The sequence below is a fragment of the Arvicola amphibius genome, chromosome 2, assembly GCF_903992535.2.
Source record: "Arvicola amphibius chromosome 2, mArvAmp1.2, whole genome shotgun sequence".
NCBI lineage: Eukaryota > Metazoa > Chordata > Mammalia > Rodentia > Cricetidae > Arvicola > Arvicola amphibius.
This window is the reverse complement of record NC_052048.2, coordinates 170982305-171006147: the sequence shown is the minus strand read 5'-3', so window position 1 is coordinate 171006147 and position 23843 is coordinate 170982305. Positions and strand designations below refer to the sequence as shown.

The following is a 23843-nucleotide window of genomic DNA, read 5'->3' as shown; positions in this document are numbered from 1 at the left end:
CCAAATTGTCTGGAAGAGGAGCAATTACATTTAACCCCTGATCCTTCTATCCAGTCCTAAAATATTAAATATTAATATAGATTCTAAAGAAAAACTTTGTGGTATATAAGATTTTACAGAGTTGCATCTGACATTTTAAGGTTATATGTGCATGGCTAGGTGCATGTGTACCTATAGAACAGTGTGTATATCCTCCAGGCTACAGAAATCGCATGGCTTTAACGTTTGAGGTTAAATTTCTTACGTTCCTGCCTTTGAACATTTTGATCCATTATTTAATATAGTTTAATCCGGTTCACATGGGGTAATTTTCTATCTAATTAACTCATTCATCTTTTCCCTGTTTTACGTATTCAAAGGAAACTGTGATTTGGGAAATGAATTTTTAAGACTCTTAGAACTGTTCTACAAGAATCTGTGGCAGAACTTCTATTTCTGAGTCAGATTTTTATGCATAATTTAAGAGGTAGATATAAGGGAGTTCTTTTAAAGGTTTGTATCGAGCAGACAGGATGTTATCTGATTCTATCATAGATAACATCATACAGGGAATACATTGCTCTCAAGAGTCAGGGAATAACTTCATTTCCTTATGTTCTTTTATTGTATGAAATTACAAAAAATAGTTATTTTGTAGTTGTTGGCGCATTTTTAATGATCAAAAGGCAAGAAGCAGATTTTCAGTTTTGTTCTCATGGGCTTGCTTCATAGGAAATGAATCAATGTGAAGAATACATTAGGATTCAAGAAACTTCCAAATACAAGTGGGATTATTCTCTGTATTTGCTTTAGAATTGAGTTGCTTGGATCCCACTATTAAGGATGGATGTGTTTCATTCCTGTCAGCAGGATGAGATAAAGTGAAAAAAGAAGCATGTGACTACATCTGGCGGAAGAGATCATAAGCACCTGAGAAATTCAAGACAGTTGTGAAAAGTAGATCTTTGGAGAGTGTATTTGCTAAATATTTGGTTCAATTACTTTTCTCAGATGTTTGGAGATTGATAGGGAAAACAAAATAAAGTTGGGAGAAAAGGATCCCCCTGGAGAAGTGAGCCCAGGGCACATAGTTTGGAAAATGTCTGAATGTTCATGATTGATAAAAATCATAGATAGATTTGTGTAGATAACACAACGGTACAATAGGTTAGGGTGGTGGCTTGCTACAAAGTGTTTGAGAGTCTAAATACTGGGCCAACGTGGTAGGGCGTCATTCTCTCTTACTTAGTTTTTATTTCGCCCATTCCCTTCCTCTTATAATCCCCTGGGACTTTCCCTTTTGCTTCTGGGATTTCAGCATGATGCACTGTAGTCAGATCCATACACAATTATGCAGAACCTTTAAGGAGCTGGTTCTAAAGATCACTCTAGTTTCTAATTTGAATTCATGTTAGGGTGACTATAAAGAAAGAACTTTTCTCTGTGTGGACTCCTAGATCTGCAACGTGAGAGATGGAGAAGCCCAGTGCCCTGACTTATGACACCTCATTGAGAAATAGCTGCTGGACTATCTGAACTGCAGCAGCTAATGACGAAGACAGAAATCCACAGCCTGAGACAATGGGGGGCTGGGACACTTAGGAATATGATTAAGTAAAGTCATCTGGGTAGAGAAATTCTCTGTTTCCATTTGTGATTTAAGTCATGACAGAGAATTAACAGGTGAGGTAAAATAATCTGATAACAATAAATATTTTGATCACTATTTTGAGGCCATGTTAGAGAATTCATCTATATAGTGGACATCATCAAGTTAGGCAATGGGTATTGTAAAACTATATGATAAATCCCAAAGCACTCAGTAAACTGATTTTAGAGAAGCATTTTGTTTGCATCAGTTATTTCTGATGGATATATGTAAATAAACAGAGTTATAGATAAAATTTATGCAGCATACCATTATACATTAACCTCAAGGGAAATCCAAAGCTATATAACAGTATAAATCATAGTCAACTTGTATATTTCATACTGCTAAGAAAATTAACAAGATACAGTTAATTGCAAAAAATATGCCATAATTGGAGTGGAAATTCAGAGAAAAAATGTAATTGATTTTTTTTCCAGTGGGAGGAAGAGAGGTACACTTTGCTCAACTTAGCATATGCAAAGATGCCATTATAGAAAACAGAACTATTAATCTTTCCTTTGTGGTCAACTAGATTAATATTAGGGCAGTCAGCCTGGTTGGCAGTAGCAGTTTAATCACATAGGACTTTCATACTTAACAATGCCATGAAGGACATTTTTAGAACGATCTATTAATATGTGATTTGATTTAAAGAACACAAGAATGTGTTGGTAGTTCTTGGAGCATTAGATGGCAAAGTCACAGTCTATGTAAAGAGTCTATTGGCTGAAACTTGGTAAAGTTATCTTCATATTGAATGCACTAGTTTTCTTGGGCTGAAGAGATGGCTCATTGTTTAAGAGTGCTTGCTGCTCTTGCAGAGAACCTGAGTTCATTTCTCAGCACCTACCCACATTAAGTGCTTGTCAGCTGCCTGTAACTCCAGCTACAGAGGATCCAGTGTCCTCTGTGGGCACAAGCATTCGTACATGGCAACACAAAGACACACATGCATACAATTAAAAATAAATTAAAAAAATTTCTTCTCGGTTCTCCCTGAAGGATAAATACAAGAGATGTAGTGGGTGTACTGGGGGTAGGTGAGGATGGGAACTTGAGCCATCAGGTAGGGTGGGGTTGGGGGGAGAGTCCTGATAGAGACAACTGGAATAGAGGTCATTTCAGGGTCAAGTAGAAACATGGTGCAAGGGAACTTCCAAGGAATCTACAGGGATGACCCCAGCTAAGAATCCTAGAAATAAGGAGTTATGTATCCCAAACCTGCCATCTCCTATGACCAGGCAAGACTACCTACCAGTGGAGGGATTGGGACACCAACTCAGCCACAAAACCTTTGACTTATAGTCATCTTGCCTATGGGATGTGTTTGGGGTGGCATAGAGATTGTAGGAGTTGCCAAACAACAACTGGTCCAGCCTGAGACCCATGTCATGTGAGTGAGCCCACTCCTGACACAGCCTGAAGTGCCAGGACCCAGATGATGGATGGCCCAGAAACCTAGGATAGAACCAAACATAACTGGAGGGGGAAAATGTCAATGGAATGATGCCCAATCATATTCTGCTATACTCTTTGATTGATGCCCACCTCAGTAATCATCAGAGAGGCTTCGTCTAGCAACTGGTGGAAACAGAAAGAGAGACTCACAGTCGAACAGGCAGAGCTTGGGGAATCCTGCTGAAGAGAGAGGTGGGGGGGATTGTAAGAGCCAGAGGGGTCAAGGACACCACAAGAAAACTCACACATTCAACTAACCTGGGCTCATAGGGGCTCAGAGACTGGACCAACAAGCAGGGAGCCTGCATGGGACTGACCTAGGCCCTCTGCATATATGATACTGTTGTATAGCCTTTTCTTTCTGTGGGACTTCTAACAGTGGGAGCAGATGCTGTCTATGATGCTAACTGGCTTTTGGGACCCTGTTCCTCATAGTGGGTTGCCTTGCCCAGACTTAATACTTAATGGAGAGGTGACTAGTCTTACTGCAACTTTTTATGTCATATTTTGTTGATACTCATGGGAGACCTGCCATTTTCTGAATAGAAACAGAGAAGTGGATGAGAGGGGAGCGAGGGAGGTGGGTGGAGAGGAGGGATAGGAAACTGCAGTCGGGATGTAAAATAAATAAATTCTTTTAAAAAATTTCCTTAAGATAATGTTCAACATGCATAGGCCTACCCAGTACTTTTCAAAAGTATTTCGGTTCTCTGGGGCTTATTTTTCTCTGCAGATCAAGAGAAAAAAAAAATGAGCAATGACAGTTTAGGATTTGAGAACAACTGCCAAAGTTCTCCATGTTAAGTATCTCCACATTCACAAATCCTTTCTGATCCCAGTAAGGTTTTCATTGCACAAATTTCTCCAATACTTGTCCTGTTTCTTGTAGTAATTGTACTGCAGCTACGCTACCAAACCCAAGCAGTTCTGGGAAGGAAAACCTATTTCTCTATAAAATCCCGCTCACAACTTTAAACAGTCTTAACTCCCCTAAGGGTCAAGATAAGAGTTCTCAGCTAGAGAATTGTGAATGGGGAAATAGTGTGCCTGTAGCAATGAAGGTGAGGAAAACCAAAGTATGTTTCTTGATATCATCCGACAAGCTGGTGAAATACTTTGAAACCTGAAGTTGAAAAATGTCTGTGTGCTATAAACTAGAGGCCTTGCTGAGGCGAGAGGGGCTTTTGTGCATCTGTCATGGTCAGGATTGAGTGGCACTCTTTAGAAGTCCTGTCCCCGGTGCGGTGGAAGACATCTGTGCAGTAAGTAATCTTTTGTCACATAAAATATTGAAATCATGTACTTGGAGGAGATGAAATTGCAATAGAAGGTGCACTGCTCAAGCGGAGGCTTGCCTGCGATCCTCTGCTGCAGCCTCTGAGGCCACATAGCTGTGTGCCCAGCAATGGCTTCTGCTGTGTCAACAGCATCGTCACAAGCTCATCCCGATTTACTTGGGCTTTGCTTGCTCCTGAACACCATACTCCCTCGCGTGTGTACAAAATCACTTATTTAGGTGGCACTGAGGGTTTAAAGAACAAAGAAATTTTTTCTCCTTTATTCCCTTTTTGAGAACGTATGTATACAGGTGTATATGTGTGTTCCCTTGTATGTGTAATGTGTGTGTGTGTGTGTGTGTGTGTGTGTGTGTGTGTGTGTGTGTATACATGTGGAGGCCAGAGGTTGGTATCAGTTCTCTGTTCCCTTCAATCTCTGCCTAATTTTGAAATGTGGTCTCTTACTGAACCAGGTGCGTTTTGATTGGCTAAAGTGGCTCTCCAGCCAAGGTGAGAAATTCTCTTGCTGCCCAATTTCGATGTACCGGATGTATCGCCACATCTCACACCTGGCTTTTCATATATGTGCTGAGTACCTGGACTTAGGTCTTCACACAGCACTTCACAAGCTGGGCTGTCTCCCCCATCCTGTATCTTTCATACTTAATTACTTCATGTTAGAAGTATTTGTAGCTGTTTGCAAAATGGGCTATATTACCGTAGCTTGAAGGTCATATGTGTACACATACACATGTGCAGGTATACATACTATTCATGTACAAAAAGAGATCTAATGAAATATTCCAAGTACACATGTCTTCAACTATGTAGCTCTAGGTCTTGCTTTGTATAACTGTAGGTAGATTGGTCTTGAGCTGTTTAGGAAGGAGAGGGCAAAAATGGCCCCTGTATTTAGGGCTTAAGGAATGGGGTAGGTGACACATCACTTAGAACATGGCATTATGTGCTCAGTAGAATGAGTCAAAATATAAGATTCATCTCTTCTGGGACCATTAAATTCAATGTGCCTTTTTTTTTGAGTAAGTTGAATTTTTAAGTAGACAGTTAAAAGTCTGGATCTCCCATGGTGTGTTGTAGCTAGAGACACACGAACTTCAGAGTTTTCAGTCAGTGGCACTAGTTTTGAACATGAATATTCAGAAGGACACTCGGACCTTTTAGATTGCAAAGAGATCACAGGCTTCAGACACAAAGCTCCCCAGTGTTTATCAATGTTGCCTTGTCAGGGAACGTCTCCTATTTTGTTATGTAAATTAAAAACATCTTTGCTGTAGCAGAATGTATTTTTAAGCATTGTGTAAGATGAAGTTCATCATTATCAAAACTAACCAGTTGGGAGCTAGGTAGAAGGAGAGAGCTGTGGAAAAAATAAATAACAGCACTCACAACCACCTGTTTCTCTAGATCTGTGAGATTCAACACCGTCTTTTGGCCTCTAAGAACATCTACACACATGTGGCATGCAGTCACACTCACACCCATACACATAAACATTCAAATTATCTTTAATAAAATATGGCTACATCCTTTGGCCTAGCGTCTGATAATTAGGATAGAAAAGGAGAATGGATTGAAGTGGAAAGGAATTTACCACTGTATATTACAAGTTTAACATCTTACGATGAACTAATAAAAGAAGATTGAGTTATTGGGAAAAGGGATAATGGTGAGGAGATTGCAGTAAAACTTAAGAATGATTTCAATTAGCAAGTGAGAATAGTTTTCCATATATGTGGGGGATTTCTGAAAGATAATGATTACATTTTTATTTACCTTCTATCGAATTTCAAACCCTGAAATAGAGCTCTAAAGCAATGCTTATCTGTGGAAATGTGTGAACATGTCTTGGCCGCATGTGTGCCATCACTAGGATGAGCAATGCATGCAGACTTCAATGGCAGAAAGTTGTCAGCCAAGTTGTGCTTTAACTGTCTTGCATTAGTAGAGACCAAAAAAATGAAGAGATGCTTTTAAAAGTAGGAAATAAGAAATGAAATGTTAATCGATGTCTTGCCATCCAAAAGAAAACAAAGTAAGAAATTCATCAATGTAAGTGCTCAGGGATGACCTTGAAGAGAAGAGAATGGAATAAAGAAATCTGATAATGAGTTGTGTCAACCTCAAGGAAATAAGAACTTCTTGTTTTAGGTTTGTTGCGAACACATTTGGCACAGAGTTATTGCAGTGATTAGATTACTTAATAAATGGAGCTATTGGATCTTACAAATTTAGCATTCTGTGACTAAAGCCCAATGAAAAGTAATATAATTGGGCTACAGTGGAACCAATCAGACTTCCGACTAGGTAGCTGAGGGGATTTACTGAGTATTTCTTAGTCTTTTAGACTTTGTTTTTATGCCGGTGAGGCCCCATTTTATACCCATGTGTATTTCTTTTCATTTTAAGCTGGATAACGCTGATGAGCAAGCCGCTCAGATCAGAAGGGAGCTCGATGGCCGCCTGCAGTTGGCAGAGAAAATGGCAAAGGTATGTTTGTTATGCTGGGTAACATGCGGTGCCACATATCTCTCCTTGTCTGAATGTCTGTCCGCCAAAAGCATGCTTGACCCAGACAGACATGCCCAACATGAGTTATGGTTTGCTCTTCTATATTAATAACTTCTTAATCCCAAATATCTGGATTCATATTTTCTAAATGGAATAGGCTATCTACCTGGAGATTCCATGCTTACTATGTGAGTTGTCCAAATTCAATGATAACTTTTGTAGTAATTTAAAAGAATCTGATTTTTTGTGTGCTAACTAGATCTGAAAAAAGTTTTAATATTGTACCACAAAAAAATATATTCAGGGAGAAAGGTTTCCTTATAGGATCATATTCCAAAATTCCAAGCACAATGCTTGGCAAATAGTGGTGCCAACTTGATGGAATAATTAACTGTCTGAAGTATAATTTGAGATTTATAGTACAGAATATGACAGATGAAATGTGTTTTCTTTAATAATCCTAGAGATTTTTACTTGCATTATCACGGTTTCTGAGAACAGAAATATAATTAAAACAAAAGCTTAGTTCCTTTTTAATAATTTGAATATTTAGAGAGATGCATCTTAACCATCAAAACTATTCTTTGGTATGAATTGGCAGGTTATTAAAACTATTCTTTGGTGTGAATTGGTAGATTGATTTAGTTCAATGACTTAAGACTGCCTTTTTCTTCTGCTGAACAAAAACTGAGTAGTTGGTGGATACAATGCCCTTCTCCTCCTTCTTTATCCTCTCTCTCTCTCTCTCTCTCTCTCTCTCTCTCTCTCTCTCTCTCTCTCTCTCTCTCTTCCTCTCTTTTTTCCTCCTTCCCTCCCTCCTTCTCTCACTCTTGTGTAGCCCTTCCTGCCTCCCTCCTTCCCTCTCTCTCCTCTCTCTGTTCCTTCCCCTCTATCTTTTCCTTTCTATATCTTTCTCCTCTCTCCCATGTTCTGCCTCTTTCCTCCCACCTCTCTCTTATCTAACATGTATATCAACATTCATAAGCATTTACTACTGAATGAGTGTATGTCTATTCACCTAAGCCAAGACAGTGAATTTCTCCAGCACTGGAAATTCATTTCATATTCTGACTCAAAAGTTACATTGTGTGCTTCTGCCAAGAAAAATTATATTTGTGATTATATGATATTTTCAGAGTGCTAATACTCTGCCTGTCTAAATTTAATGCTAGAGAACAGATTGAGATATTGCACAGAGAAAGACAAAGACAAACAGAAATTGGGTAATTGAGTTGGTGGTAGGTTGTGTGAAACAAGGCAGATTTCTAGAGGGAGACTCTCCAGATGACCTACCATGTGGGATGCTGTGACTGAGAAGCTGAAGAGTGATGTGCACACAGAGAGAAGGGTTGAAGAGAATTGCCTCTCTGCTGGCCTCTGGAAATTGACAGAAGCACTGACCCATTCCAGAATGTGCACTGTGCAATACACAGCACAGAAATCCAGCAGTTGAAATCTCCTGGAAACTGTAGAGATGAAGCAGTCTTACATGAAATGCCAGCCTCTTTGATCCTGCCTAGTAGGCTGGTTGCCTTTCTTATAGGCCAAAGGCTAGGAAAGAATCCAGAGACGTGTCTAGATGTACCTTACTGCTGCCTCGTTATAAACTGGACTTCTTACTACAGAGGCCTGGATATACATGATTGTTTTCCAATACAGTTTGAATGAGGTTCTGGGTGGTGATAGATATAAAGGAAAGTCTCATATGTGTTCTCGAGTTCATGTCTACAGAGAATGCATTTTACATGTCCTGGACTGAGTCATGGGACTGGGTCAGCAATGAGCAAGAAGACTTTCCCTTTGAGACAGCCCACTGGTCTCAATAGAGATGTTACTAATTCAGAAAAATAGTGAGACAGAAGTGAAACATGGGATTAGAACTGTGAAATGCTTTGAAACTACAAAACATTTCTGTAGAAGTTCCAGTGTGGCATATAGAACAAGTTTCACTGTTCTCCATGTTGAATACGCCGCATCAAAGCTCTCAGCCAAATTTGTCACCACAGTGACCTTGTGGATTGATGCCTCTTTCATTGCACTGTGAGCCACAAGGGCAGCTGATAGCCTGGGTTCTATAGATGATGCTGAGGTTTTTGAAGGTTACTCATTTTCCCATACCACAGAGCATAAATAGACTAGGTCAGTGGCCTTGCCCTGGCCTCCAGGGACTGGTTACTGTCTACATTTGCAAATTTCTTAGTCTAACAGATATTGTGTCAAGTAATAGGGATATCCATTTTTATTATTTTAGCCAAGGAAAGAAGTTAGGGAATGCTAACAAGGCTAGGAAAATGTGGAGCTAAGTCCATGTGTTCTTTTTAGATATGCAGCAGTATGCAGATTATCTAGTTTTTGCACAATATTTGCTGGGCATCCACTACTATGAGCAAGCACTGTCCTGAGTGCTTAAGCTAGAGCCAGACAAATATAATTGCCTTGGACTAAAACAAGACAGAAACATTCCCACATGCCAAATACACTCATATTTTGTTTGGGAAGGCCCATGAGAACTGATAAGATGCTGTATTACTAAACTATGGAAGATTATTGTTACTACCAAGAAAACAGATCCATGAGGTTGGTTGTGCAGGAAGAAGGAGGAGTGATCAGGTGACCAGGCTAGACCAGCTCTGAGCAACAACATTTTTTTTCTGTTACTCAAGCCAAAAAAAAAAGAGAAAAAAACCAAAACAACAACAAAAACAAACAAACAAAACACCAAACCAAACCAACAACAAAATACTTGGCATCATATTTGACTTATTTCTTTTTCTCATGCTTCATGCAAAACTTGATAGGAAACCTTTTTACTTCTACTTATGTTTTCAGACAGGATCTCACTACAGCCAAGGGTAAGCAACCTCGGAGAGTAACCTGACCCCTCTGCCTCAGCTTCTTGAGTGCTGAGATTATAGACACAAGTCACCATACTTTCTGTTTGCTTCTACTTGTGAAATAGTTCCACCTGACAGTTGTTGACATTTTTCCTCTTCTATTTGGGTTCATTCATCTCTGCTTTACATCAAAGCATTTGTTCTGTCCCTTCAGCTGGTCTTCTAGCCTCCACCCCCTCACCAGCAACAGGACAGCCAGCGAGTCTGTGCAAAAGCCTTTGAAGATGCTATGCCCGTGAGTGTGAACTGTTGTTCTATGCTCTGTGATTAGTCTTTCGCTCTACTGACCTTAAATACCTGAGTTCTGAACCTGGCTCAGTTTACTTCATCTATCATGACCCTTTCTTTCTTGCTTCAAGGTTTTTGGACAGACCCCATGTCCTTCTCACGACCATCTTTTTTGGACACTCAGACTTCTCTTCCCCGTATTAGGTAGGCTTTCTACAGAGACAGAACCCACAGGAAGTCAGATAGATGGAGAAGAAGAAATGATATTCTCTACCCGTATCTGTCTATTTATCTATCTGTATGGCTTGGAAACTCAGGAGGCAGTGGGGCCTTATGTCTGCAGCTGCAGAGCAGGCCTGTAGATGGGAGATTCAAGCAGGGCTTCTGGGTTTGCAGTCTTGAGGCAGAATTGCTGCTCTTCAGGACAAATTAATCTCTTTGCTTAATGCTTAACGGTCTTTCAAAGCTTTCTGAATGAGGCAAAGCCATACAATCATTGCATCCCATTTGCTGGGGAGTTGTGAATAAACATTTAGTCACCTCACACAGGGAATTGGTGTCACACTAAAAGAAATACTCCACTCAAGTCCAGCTTAGTGAACCAGTGAGTAGGTTTTTTTTGTTTGTTATGTTTTGTTTTTTCCTCTCATAGGAGCATAGGTAAAAGGTTAATAACAGGAACATGATTGCCTACACGTATGTATGTATAGTATGTATGTATACTGTGTGCATGCCTAGATGCCCATGGAGACCAGAAGAGGGCACTAGATCCAGCAGAACTAGGGTTTAGGACAGTTGTAAGATGCCACACGGGTGCTGGGCCTCGAACCTGTGTCCTCAGCAAGAGTGGAAAGTAGCATTACTCTCTCAGGCATCTCTGCAGCCCACGTGAATGTCTTCTGAATGGCGGCATCTTTGCCTACACATTATCATCAGAACTCCTGACATATCTGTGAGACTCTTCATTTCTCCCATGCAGGAGCATACTTAAATAGGAAGGAAGAGAGATTTTCAGTGTGGTTGAGAGAACTGAAATTTGCTCACATTTGCAAATACTTCCATTGCCTTTGGTCTACATTCATCAGTTCAAATGATACTGTAATCCTAAAATTAACACAGATTAATTGGGAACAGAAGTATTCCAGATTTAAAATTCTTCAGCTTTTAGTATATTTTTGTATGCATGAATAGTCTCAGCTGTAGGACCTTTGTCTCAATACAAAGTCTATTACCCTGATATTTCATCCCTTAATTGAATAGGCTGAAGGTGACTTTGTATAGCAGTTTACTTGGTACACCTAAGTTTTGACTATATTAATAACACATTAGGTATGTGGCATCAGAGTGCTCCAAAAGTTTCAGATTTTGGAGCATTTTATATTTTTGGATTAAAGGAACCCTACCTGAGCAGTCAGGAAAGACAAAGGAAAGATTTATCATCTTGGGGAGACTCACCAATGGGCCTGGCTAGAAAGGGAGGAGAAAATACAGAGAACATGAAGCAATAACCAACAATAATAGAGACCTTTGCAGAAGACAAACTTTCACGTTATAATATGTATCACCATATCAGATGGGGCCAAATGTTACAACATGTATCACCATATCAGATGGGGCCAAATGTTACAACATGTATCACCATATGAGATGGGCCAAATGTTACAACATGTATCACCATATGAGATGGGCCAAATGTTGTAACTTGTATCACCATATCAGATGGGGCCAAATTAGGATTTCATTGATGGTGAAAACTCACAGTTAAACAACTTGAAAATAATATCTAATCCTATTCACATAAATGATATTTAACTTGTGTCCTGATCTATGATTGCCACTTTTCTTTACAAGAGTCAACAAAAGCAGGGTTAAATGAAGTTGGTGGAATATTTCCTATAAATAACGAATCTTTAATAGAAGGTTTATGAGGATATATTTCACAAAATAAATAAAAATGTAATATAGTTTCCCACAAAACTGAAATAATAAATTGATTTTCATGATGCCAATCAGTTTCCTGTTTGAAAGATGATGGTGAAGTGGGTTTAGCAATACCTAAATACACATAGGTTTCTGCCATGTGCTAATGCTAGGTTTCATAAAGCAACACCTTAGAAATTTGAAAAAAAATCATGTATTTGAGCTTTCAAATATGTCTCAACTTTTTTTTTCTTTTTTTCTTTTTCTTTTTGCTCCTCTATGAACATAGAATTTTAAAAGGCAAAATTATGAAATTCATACAATTAGGAAATGAAAACATATTATTTTATTCAATGCATTATCAGTGGGCAAGCCAATGGAAGAGTAAAACAATATTTCAAAGAGAATCTGAGAAAAAGGGTTTGGGGTGTCCTTTAACTTTCATGAATTTGTTATAAAGTGGTTAATTTAAAATGCAGACTTATATTGTAGCCATGGGCTATTTTAAATAGGAGACAAACATTTACATCTTTTCCAGACAAAATCACAGAAGTTAACTCGTAACTTCTCTGGAAGGATTAATCGCTATTAAATGGGACATGTAACCCAGTACTTGGCCCCCTGGTGGTTAAAGATGAACATTACTCCTTTTATCTCAGAACAGATCTGGTTCTTCATCCTTCTGCTCATTTCTGACCTTCACATGATTCTTCCCCGCCCCTTACAAAGCTTTTAAAACTTATCCAAAAATATATAACTGGGGCTGGAAAGATGGCTTAGTGTTCAAGAGCACTTGTTACTCTCAAGAGAAGACAAAGTTATCGCTAACTCCAGTTCTAGGTGGAACCTAGCGCCCTCTATTGACATCTGCAGGTATCAGATAGACTCATAATACATAAAATTAATTAAATTATAAAATATACATAGCTGTGGTTTAATAACTTTTTTTTCCTTTTTTTGCCTTCGTTGAAAAAACATTGAGTCACCTTGATTATTTTGTAAGGAAACTAAAATATTGTTCTGCTGGATATGCAAATTTTCGATTAAGTGGTGAGGCATCCAACATAAGGGTCTTGAGGAAAATTAACTACTAATGCAGAAATGTGATGTTTGTAAAAATATGTATTTTAATATTGATTGTATGTAAATGATTTTAAGAGACGTATCTGAAGGTTAAATTGGAGGAGAGCAAGCAGGCAGCTGGGCTCCTAGGTTGATTCCTGACCTGATGCCCTAGTCCTTGCAGTTTACAACCTGGTGCAATTGAGTCTGATGCATTTGTTAGGAGCACGCCGAATGCATCCAGCCACTGTGAGGGGATTATTAAAGATGAGGTTCTCAGTGATACAAATGGAAACAACAATAAAGGCTGAGATTTTCTGGAACATTCAAAAATCATTTGAAAAAGGACCTTATGAAACCTTCATCCTCAAGCCTTTAGTTTACACTGAGAGTGACGGAACTCTGGACCTCATGTAATAGATACATCTCCTTGACATTGCAGAAAAGAGCCAAGTGCCAAGTTAGCAAGGAATAAAGATGGAAAATATGTTCTGTTTTGCTGTTTTATGGAGTATAAATTAGCATAACCTTCTCGGAGGACAATTTAGCTCTAAATAGTAATGTTTTGGATGTTATGTTTTAGATTTCAATTTATTTATTTTGTGAGTATGAGTGTTTTACCTGCAGGTATGTCTGTGCACCATACACATCTGTGGGGGCTAACAGAGGGCAGTTGGAGCCCCGGGAACTGAGGTTACAGATTGGTTCCAGGTACCATTTGGGTGCTGTGAACAATTTCAGGTCTGTTGAAAGAACAAGTGCTTTCTACGGTTTGCGCCATGTCTCCAGCCCCCAGGATGTCGCTTTTAATTGAGTATAATAAGTGAGAAAATGATCACAGACATAAAAAAATAAGCTGTCAATGTATTCCTAAAATAAAATAGTTTAAGCCGGGCGGTGGTGGCGCACGCCTTTAATCCCAGCACTCGGGAGGCAGAGGCAGGCGGATCTCTGTGAGTTCGAGGCCAGCCTGGTCTACAAGAGCTAGTTCCAGGACAGGCTCTAGAAACTACAGGGAAACCCTATCTCGAAAAACCAAAAATGAAATAAAATAAAACAAAATAGATCAATATTGTTATCTGTTTTTTACTTGATATATTTCTATTGTAAAATGGCCTTTTGCTTTAAACTCAGTTTTTTTTTTCTAAATCTTAGTGAAAGACTGAATTGCAGCCATAAAGAATCTTCGTGTGTTTGTGCAACATGGAAATTTCCAATTCTAGAAATATAGCCATAATATTTGCACTAAAGGGAGGTTTTAGCATGAGTACTCATGTTCAGAGGGTATAACTCCCTGATGGTGTTGTACATGCACAGTGGGAATGGTACCAGGAAAATGATGTTCCTTTGATTGGCAGAGCAGCGTGTCCTGAGTGTTTTCTTGCACACCACTTACTTACTCCAAGTCCTTCAAAGATGGCGCTCACTGAGATGTATTTATACACTAAGCTTTTCCACCATATCTGTTTTTACCTGTGCACATCTTATTATAATGAGCAATATGAAAGAATATATACAATGTTATCCATTCCATACCACAATGGTTCTATATAGAATATGCAATGTACTTTTAGATATTGTCAAGACAACCAAAACCTGGGACTTTTAAACCCCCAGATATGGAAAGTGTCATAGAACTGTACAGGTGATCCATGGCATCATGTAGTCTCTTCTGGTACAGCTGTAATGGGACTGCCTAACATCATTTTCTTTTTAACTGTTTTTAAGGAAAGAAGATTCCCCAGATTTATCTCAAAGGAAATGGAGAACATGTACATAGAAGAGTTGCGGGCCTCCGTGAATTTGCTAATGGCCAATTTAGAAAGTCTTCCTGTTTCAAAAGGTGGCCCAGAATTTAAATTACAAAAGTTAAAGCGTTCCCAGAATTCTGCATTTTTGGACCTGGGAGATGAGAATGAGATCCAGCTGTCCAAGTCTGACGTGGTGCTGTCCTTCACCTTAGAGGTAAGTGCTTTTCCCTCCCCGTCCCTGCAGACATGGGCTGTGCTGGAATGCCTTTGACTTTCCTTGTAAGGTTTAGAATTGAAAGCAGGGTCGTGTGTTTAGGAAATGTTAAAGCAGTCCTCGTTGTCTGAACCAATAGGTTCTATATCCAGATGAATACAAGTTGTTTTTAATGTAGCACCCATGTTAGAATGAATGAAACAGCCGTGAGTCATGGGTATGTGTCCTTTAAGCCAGTGTAAATTCATTGACAAAGCATCAAATACACGCAGGTGCAAATAGAATTTAAACATATAAGCGACTGTCTAATCTGGCTTTTGATTAGCTTGGGTTTTACTTTACTTCTCCTGTGGGGTTAGCATTCTGGAGCTTAATCAAGCACAGTGCTGTAAAGCACAATGTTTGTGCTGTAATGATGAAGAGATTCTTTTTCAGGAATTCTACTTTTATTATAGAGATAGGAAACAAGTCCAGAACAGGAACAAATCGCACAGGATTAGAAACGTGTCCGTAAAACCTCAGAATTGTATCCAATGTCTACTAATCCAGAGAAACTACTGATGTTGATGGTGCTCACTCTTGTCTCCCAGGAGAGTGTGCTAATCTGTGTCTAGACTTGTGGACTGTGTCTGTGGCTTACACACCCATTCCCACAAATGTCCTTGGGAAAAGACCTAATGTAAAGTAAATGAAGCTAAAAGGCTGTATTATTATAGAGTCAGGTCATCATTTAGCTTTTATTCCAGTTCTTTCACCTCATGATGTTGTTCTGTGTACAAATGACAGCAGTGTCAAGCCTAAATTTATAGTTTCTGAAATGATGTGTGTGTGTGTGTGTGTGTGTGTGTGTGTGTGTGTGTGTGTGTGCATATTTGTGCTTACACTCGTGGGCCCATGCAAAAACCAGAGGTTCACATCAGAGTGTCTTCCTCAATCATTTACCTTCTTACCTTTTGAGATTGGGTCTCTCACTGGAAGCCTTGGGTTCTCCATTTCGGCCTGGCTGGCTAAGCCAATGAGCCCTCATGATCTGCTGTCTCTAATGCACTCCCATCCCAGCACACAGTGCTAGGGTTGTAGGCATTGCTGCCACACATGCGTGCTAGGGATCTGAACTCAGGTCCTCATGATGGTAGAGCACGCTCTTTACTCACTGAGCCATCTGCCCAGCCCTTCTCCCGAAGCTTTCCCTGGAGGGTTATAGCTTTTTCTTGGACTGTGATTCTCGCTTTGTGTTATTCCCAATGCCACTGTTGGTATTTGCTGATTGGTCACGACCAAGACATCCCATCTTGGGATGTAGATTTTACATTCTTCAGTGTGTTCAACTTGCTAAGTGGTAGCAGAAAAAACAAATGTCTGCCTTTGTTCATTTGTCCTTTATTTAATGGACTTAAGGTCGTGACAGCTGCCTGTCTTTCTCTACTTCCAGGATAGCTTTGTAGGTAAATGTGTTAAATCTGGTGTCAGAGTGGAAATATGTGGCTGTCTTGTAACTCAGTTCTTCCTGGGTTTACCTAATGGGTTTGCCAAATTGCTTTGCCTCCAGGTTTTGTTTTTTTTATCTGCAGCTTGAGTATTTAATTTGGAACTACATAGTGGATTATACTTTGAATTTTCTCATCATCTCCTACCATAGATATTTGACTGACAGAAAAAGAAATGCTAACGTTTTTTTTAATTTTTTTCCTCCTAAATCATGTAATTGCAGTGTAATTTTATTCTCATAAGACTTTGCATTTTAAATTTATGGGAAGAAAATACAGAGAAAATAATTTTAATGATATCTAATTTTACATCTTAATAAATATTCAGAAGTAAAAATACAGTTCTGAACATTTCCCTTTTTATTGTTTAAAAGGCTTCAAAGATTATAAGTAACTTAGAGTAACTTAGGAGTTCTTTTTCCCTTTCAAAGTCAAGATTGGGCTTATATGGTGATGCCAAGTGACTGAATTGTTATTCTGTGTTTTATTACCAATATATTAGATTGAGCTATTGAGGTAGCAATGTAATCTCTAAAGAAAAGAATGCAAGCTGAAGCTTCCTTTTGTGTGGTCTGAGAAACTTGCATATTTATAAAATTGTTTTGACAGCCTTTATTGCCATATCTGTCTAAGGCAGATATCTTGTGCCCACAGATGAATACAAATCTGTCTTCTGTGCCCACAGCGTTTCAGGGATGAGTTATGTGCCCAGCATCCCAATAAAATCTTGCTAAGCAAGGACGGTTAGAATACCTGAGGGATGAGTGGCTAACCTTCCAACAGCCAGGCCCTTTAGGCAAACACTCACATATTAGGTTTTAGGCTTCGAACTGGTCCAGTGTAGAATGTATTTTTTTGTTGTTGTTATTGTTTGTTTTGTTTTCCTTTTTCGAGACCTGGGTTCTCTGTGTAACTTTGGTGCCTGTTCTGGAACTAGTAGACCAGGCTGGCCTCGAACTCACAGAGATCCGCCTGGTTCTGCCTCCAAAGTGCCGGGAGTAGAATGTATCTAAACCAAGAGATGAGTCCAGGATTCAGGAAGTAAAATATAGACTTGAAAAGCTTTGCTCATATGCCCTTTGCTTGAGTGAATGGCTCTTGCCCCCTTTTCTTAACCATTCGTGTTGCTTACCGAGCTTCCTTTTGGCACAGCCACGCCGCCGGGTTGTGGCTCAGTGGCTTATTATCTCCATTAGAATCTGACTTCTGCTACGGACCTGTTGGCTCCAGAAAAGACAGCCAACCCATTTTCTGTTTGCTGGTGTGTGGAAAACACCTAACCAGTGCCTGCATTCATGTCATGCAGTATATATTGAAGACATTAAGGAGGTTTATAGTATCAAAAGCAGTTAGATATATGGAATTACATTTGCATAATCTCCATACACAAAGCAGTTAGAAGGAAGGATAAAGCAGAACACACAGAACAAGCCAGGTAAAGATACATTAAAATCAAGCAAAATAAGAAGAGCACATGGTTGACAATCTAGGAATCTGTTAACGCCAGGGAGATCTGTGTGTTGAATGTGGTTAATTTTACATTGAACTTTTACACTAACATTAGGCTAGCAGCCCTTGTGCCTGCCTGTGGGTCTCCTGATACATGATCACATTCCACCATTCTGCTCAGCTGCCTGCATGTCATGCAGCCTTATTGTTCCCACACTTGCTGTACACACGCCTCCTTTCCTTTTATTGCAGGACAGCCTTGTCTATTTCTTCTCATTGCATTAGCCACAGAGAGACCGAGGAGAGACAATGCAGCATACAGTACAGCTCAGTTTTATTTTCTGTACTATCATGATCAGATTTTGTCGAGAATCGACTGAAACAGCTACAATTCCGTTAGCTGATGGTCTGTGACTATTGGCTCTTTCTCACTAATGTTTGGGGCTGGTTTTGTCTCCCTCCTTGGAAATTAGTCCTATAGGATTGTATTTTTTTATTTATATGTAGCAGATCATACTAGTGATAACACTAGATTAAAGTTCAATTGTTCTTTCTACTTCTGACTGTAAAATTAAGTTCTTTAAATGTGTTATTCTTTGAAAGCTTCATACATGTGTATAAAGTATTTTGATCATATCAGCACCTTAACTCCCCTTCTTCAACTCTTTCAATATATATGTATATGTATGTATATATGACACACAGTCTGAAATTAATGTGACCTAAATGGGCATGGGTTGAAGCCACCCTCTGGACCACTGTCGATATGCCACATCACACCTCTAAAGAAAACTAGCTTTTCCCTTCCCAGAAGCCATCACCTGCCATAGATCCTCAGCTAAGAGTGGGAATGGGGTCTTGTGAGATCCTTACCCAGCTATCCATGCTGTTACTTCTATGTGTTATTTAACAGTACCCACTTTGTATATTAATTTCAAATTGTTTTATCTTTAGATTGTCATCATGGAAGTGCAAGGCTTGAAGTCAGTTGCTCCTAATCGAATCGTCTACTGTACAATGGAAGTGGAAGGAGGAGAAAAACTTCAGACGGACCAGGCTGAAGCTTCAAGGCCACAGTAAGCTCACTGGAAAAAAAAATACACTTTATTTCATACAATTAAATGTATCTTATATGATATTATACCTAGGAACTGAAACCATGTGGCTAGCTTTGTATCAACTGTGTTAGAATCACATTTCTCTTTTTATGGTATGTATCTTTAATTAAAACATAATCACATCATTCTCTTTTTTCTTTTCCCCTCCAAATCCTCCATGTCTCCTCTCTTCCACTCTTTCTATGTCCCCACCACCACTACCTCTCAAACTGATACAGATGCGAAGCTGATCACTGTGCAGCAGAACATTTGTTTCTGGTACAGGGGTTATTTGGGAAACTGTGTAGATTACTGAAATTGTGCCATGGTAGCTTCCCTTTCCTGTGGTTCTATTGTGTAGATGTCCTGCACCGAGGCTTGGAACGATCCATTCAGTAAGCCATTAAAGAACAATGCCTACCACACAAAAAATCAGAAATGATACAACTGTCTTGTGCTGGCTTACCATGTTTCAAACTTTGAAAATGATTAATGAAGCTGAAAAGATATTGGAAGTCTTTACCTGATTTACCTTTGGGAAGCTTCGCCATCTCTAATAGAAATTGCTTCTCTGGGCTAGGTAATGCGTGGGGAATGTATGGATCTCTCTGGGAAGGGGAGACAGAAAAGATCCTCAGAGTGGACTGGGGGCCAATGGGGATGGGAACTTGAGGGATTGGGATGGGTGGGAATAGAAAGTACTAAACGAGATGACTGGAAGGGGGAGGCATTTCGGGGTCAGGTAGAAACCTGATGCAAGGGAAATTCCCATGAATCTACAAAGATGACCCCAGCTAAGACTCCTAGCAATAGTGGGTATGTAGCTTGAACTGGCCATCTCCTGTAATCAGATTGGTAGCTACCCCAATTGCGATCAGAGAACCTTCATTCAGTAACTGATGGAAACAGTTGCAGAGACCCACAGCGAAACATTAGGCTAAACTTAGAATCCTGCTGAAAAGAGGAAGAAAGAGTGGTAGCAGTCAGAGGGGTCAAGGACATCACAGGAAAACCCACAGAAACAGCTAACCTGGCTCATGGGAACTCAGAGTCTGAACCAACAACCAGGGAGCCTGCATGGGACCAACCTAGGTCCTGTACATATATGCGACATTCATGTAGCTTGGTCTATTTGGGGGACACAGTGGAGGCAGGGGCTGTCTCTAATGCTTTGGCTGACTCTTGGGAACTGATTCCTCCTACTAGATTGCCTTTCCCTGCCTAAACACAAGGGGAGATGCTTAGTCTTACAGCAACTTGATATGCCATGCTTTCTTGGACCCTTGGGAGGTCTGCCCCTTTCTGAACAGAAACAGAGGGGGAGTGGGTTGGGAGTAGAGGAAGAGGCAAATGGGAAGAATCTTTCATATTGTGAAATAAAAAAATAAATAAAATTTTTAAAGAAAAGAGAGAAACAAAAAAAAAAACGCCTTTCTGGTCTGAGGGAGTCAAATGTTCATTGGAACCTTGTTTTTAGAACATATCTTTTTTGTTACTTGCATTATGATAATGTACACTTTGATCATTCAGGAAAGTTCTGTAGCAGTCCTGGCCAGAACTGGCTAGGCACTGAAGATGAAATGAGTGAACATCCCATTGGTTTCAAGTGGGAACTTGGACAAGATCCAGAGGGTTACGTGTTACAATCAGAGGTTGCAAACAGTGTCTTGTGGTGTCCCAAAGCAGCAGTTCATTTTCCCTGGGACCCAGTCTACTGCTCCTCCATTTCATATATATATACAATTAAATACAGTTCTAGGTCCTAGCATGTTCTCTTCCCAACTCATGTTTTTGTTTTTGGGTTTTTTGTTGTTCTTACCAACGCATTATTGTTTCTGCTTGGCTTGTTGGGTGTGGAGTATGGGAAACCTACAGAAAGTAGTTGGTAAAAATTATGCCACTATTGTTCTGATAGGTATAAATTGCCAGTCTGATCATCATTGTAGCACTCAAGATTCATAACTAAGTGATGGCTCTTCTCTCACAGCAACCTACATAGCACATACATACCTCCTGGCACAATGAAGCTGACCAATAGGAAGGAAATATCCAGGTATCAACCTCATTGCTCTATGGCAGTGGTTCTCAACCTTCCTAATGCTGCAAACCTTTAATACAGTCCCTTGTGTTGTGGTAACCCCCCAAGCTTAAAATTATTTTTGATCCTACTTTATACCTGTAATCTTGTTGCTGTTATGAATTGTAGTGTAAATATCTGATATGCAGAGTATCTGGTTTGTGACCCCAAAATGGGTTGTGATCACAGTACGTGATATCTACAGCAATAGGCTGTTACTATAGCGTTCTAGAAGAAACCAAGAGAAATGCCGCTAGCCTGTGTTGTTTTGGAAGTCTCTGGGACCAAGGCTGACATCCTAAGCCTGGCAGTAGTCTTTATCTGATGACCTGATGGCCAGGGCAGTCATCATGCCTGCCCACCTCTTCCACCTCCCATGGAGGGTGACTCCAGTTAAACTATATTAACAAATAATTTTAGAAATCTTATAAATTAATTTTCATCTTATATGGTTTTATTCTTTGTAAAGTTTAATTTACATTATTGTTTGTCTTCACACTATCTTCATGTGCCAAGTTTGGATTTGGCTTACATTCTTATTAATTCATGCAGTTAAGACTGTCAATTTATGCATGATTTTAGCATTGTTTGTGTTTATCTTTATAGTGTGCCTTCATTTTCATTCACTATGGTGCTTTTGGTCAGTAAAAATGGCAGAAGCTTCCTAGGAACAGGAAATGAAAGCCCCAGGTTTCCCCATCCACCCCAGTGGCTGATCTACCTGAAGTCTAGTCAACACAGAAGAATCAAAACCACGCTAGTACAGCTGAATCCTTGAACTCTTTTCTGGCACTTAACGTTTGTTTATTTAAACTTCTCTACTAATCTGTGAGAGTCAACTGGCCTAAGGGTTCTCATGGCCGTGCTTTTTATGTAATCTTTTTAAGCACTTTTTTTTTTTTGGTTGTAATATGTATAAGTGTATTGTTTCACAAGTTAAATGACAGGCACTAAAGTTTTCAATTGCATCAATACTGTATTTTAAAAGATAGTTTGAAAAGATTTGCCACACCCATTTTGAGTCTGTTCTTGCCTTTACTTATAGTTCCAGAAAAGAACACATCAGGGTCGAGGATAAAAGAATGGAATCATGAAACGTTTATTCTGTATAGTTGGCTTTTATTTATTTAGCATAGCTTCTACAAAATCCTATATTCAGCTTATTTACGTATTTCTTTAACACTAATTTCACAAGATAAAAGGTTTTATTATTTGTTGCCCATTAAATCTCTAAGATAATATATTTATAAAATATTCTAATAGAGAACTTACTAATGAATATTTTAGTCAATTCCATACTGTTGCAGAGAAAGTATTACAGTAGTAGTAACCTAGTACTCCTTTAGACTGTTCCTCACAAAGAAACCTGACCTTTCTGGTTTGCTGCGAATACTGAGTGACTTTTAAAATGAATAAAAAATTGAATGTATGGCCATTTCCTGGGGGGCAGATAGTCTTGAACACACTGCCTGAGTGCTAACCAACTGCAGCTTCCTGGTGCGCTCGCTTTAATCCCAAACTCGTCTTGCACAACAGGAAAGAGATTCATCTCTTCCATCATCATTCTGAATTATGCCTCAGACACGTTTTCTAAATTTTTTATTGCTTCAACAGTTTGTGCTTTGTTGGAGATAAATTTATCCTTCTGTCTGATACTAATTAAGGTGCCTTATTTAGTCCATATTTCCAATAAACATAATCAAGAGTTTTAGCCATTGCCTATTTCATTCCTGTAGTTCAGAACTCTTGCCAGTAATTAGGCAGAAATAGCAAGGAAGTTTGGTTATTACTCAGAATATGAAACTTGAGGTCCAATGAAAATAATATTGATAGATAAGTTTAAAGGATTGGTGAAGGCATAATCTAATTTGGTAAAGTGTTTCCTTTATGTCGATGTTTTGATATATAGAAGGGAAGAAGATAATGGGGAGAAACTATTTTTGCCAGGGCAAGTTTTACCCAGGGATGAGACATAAGAATGTTTTTGATACAATGTTGTAGCACTTTACCATTTTCCCTTATCCTCTTCATCTGAGGTTTACCCCAGACCATGAAAGCACCTGAAGGAAAGAGAGGGATGGCAAGTAATGACAAATGAGGACAGGATTTGTTATGCTCATATAATGGACACAGATTTCCTGATGTGTCTGTACCTTTTAAGACCTATTCCTCTGCAGGGCGGTGGTGGCGCATGCCTTTAATCCCAGCACTCAGGAGGCAGAGGCAGGCGGATCTCTGAGTTCGAGGCCAGCCTGGTCTACAAGAGCTAGTTCCAGGACAGGCTCTAGAAACTACAGGGAAACCCTGTCTCAAAAAACCAAAAAAAAAAAAAAAAAAGACATTCCTTCCAGTGCCAATCATCCCTTAAGGGCATGCACACCCTCGGGAGTTTATGATCTCACAGGCAGGGTCCAGATAAGTCTTGGTTCTCTGTAAATAAAGGCAATGAAATTATTTCAACTAAACACAAAAGATCTAGCCGCATAAATTTTAAATGGATAATTTAGTATAATAATAATATACTATTAATCAGAACAATTAATTAAATATTGGTACATTCATTTGTTAAGACAAAACAACCAAATAGATAGAGGTTAAACACTTGATATTTTAGTATTAGGAAAGTTGATACAGAAAGATAGCAATTTTGATGCCAGACTGGGATATCTCAAGACCTGCAGAACTCAACCCCTAGTAAACAACAGCATATTGCTGCCACAGCCTCTGTAGCTTTTTCGTCCTATGGAGCTATATGATTAGTCTACTGATT

At 39.3% G+C, this 23843-nt stretch overlaps 1 protein-coding gene across 8 annotated transcripts in view; it reads left to right on the top strand.

The window, feature by feature from the left end:
• The window catches only part of Cadps2 (calcium dependent secretion activator 2), a 510179-nt gene that overhangs the window by 212839 nt on the left and 273497 nt on the right, over positions 1 to 23843 (top strand). For all 8 annotated transcript variants that reach the window (XM_038320974.1, XM_038320981.1, XM_038320973.1 and 5 more), the window contains exons 4-6: positions 6793 to 6873; positions 14727 to 14963; positions 18854 to 18975. In XM_038320974.1, the coding sequence (XP_038176902.1) occupies positions 6793 to 6873; positions 14727 to 14963; positions 18854 to 18975 (440 nt within the window). The remainder of the gene's footprint in view (positions 1 to 6792; positions 6874 to 14726; positions 14964 to 18853; positions 18976 to 23843) is intronic.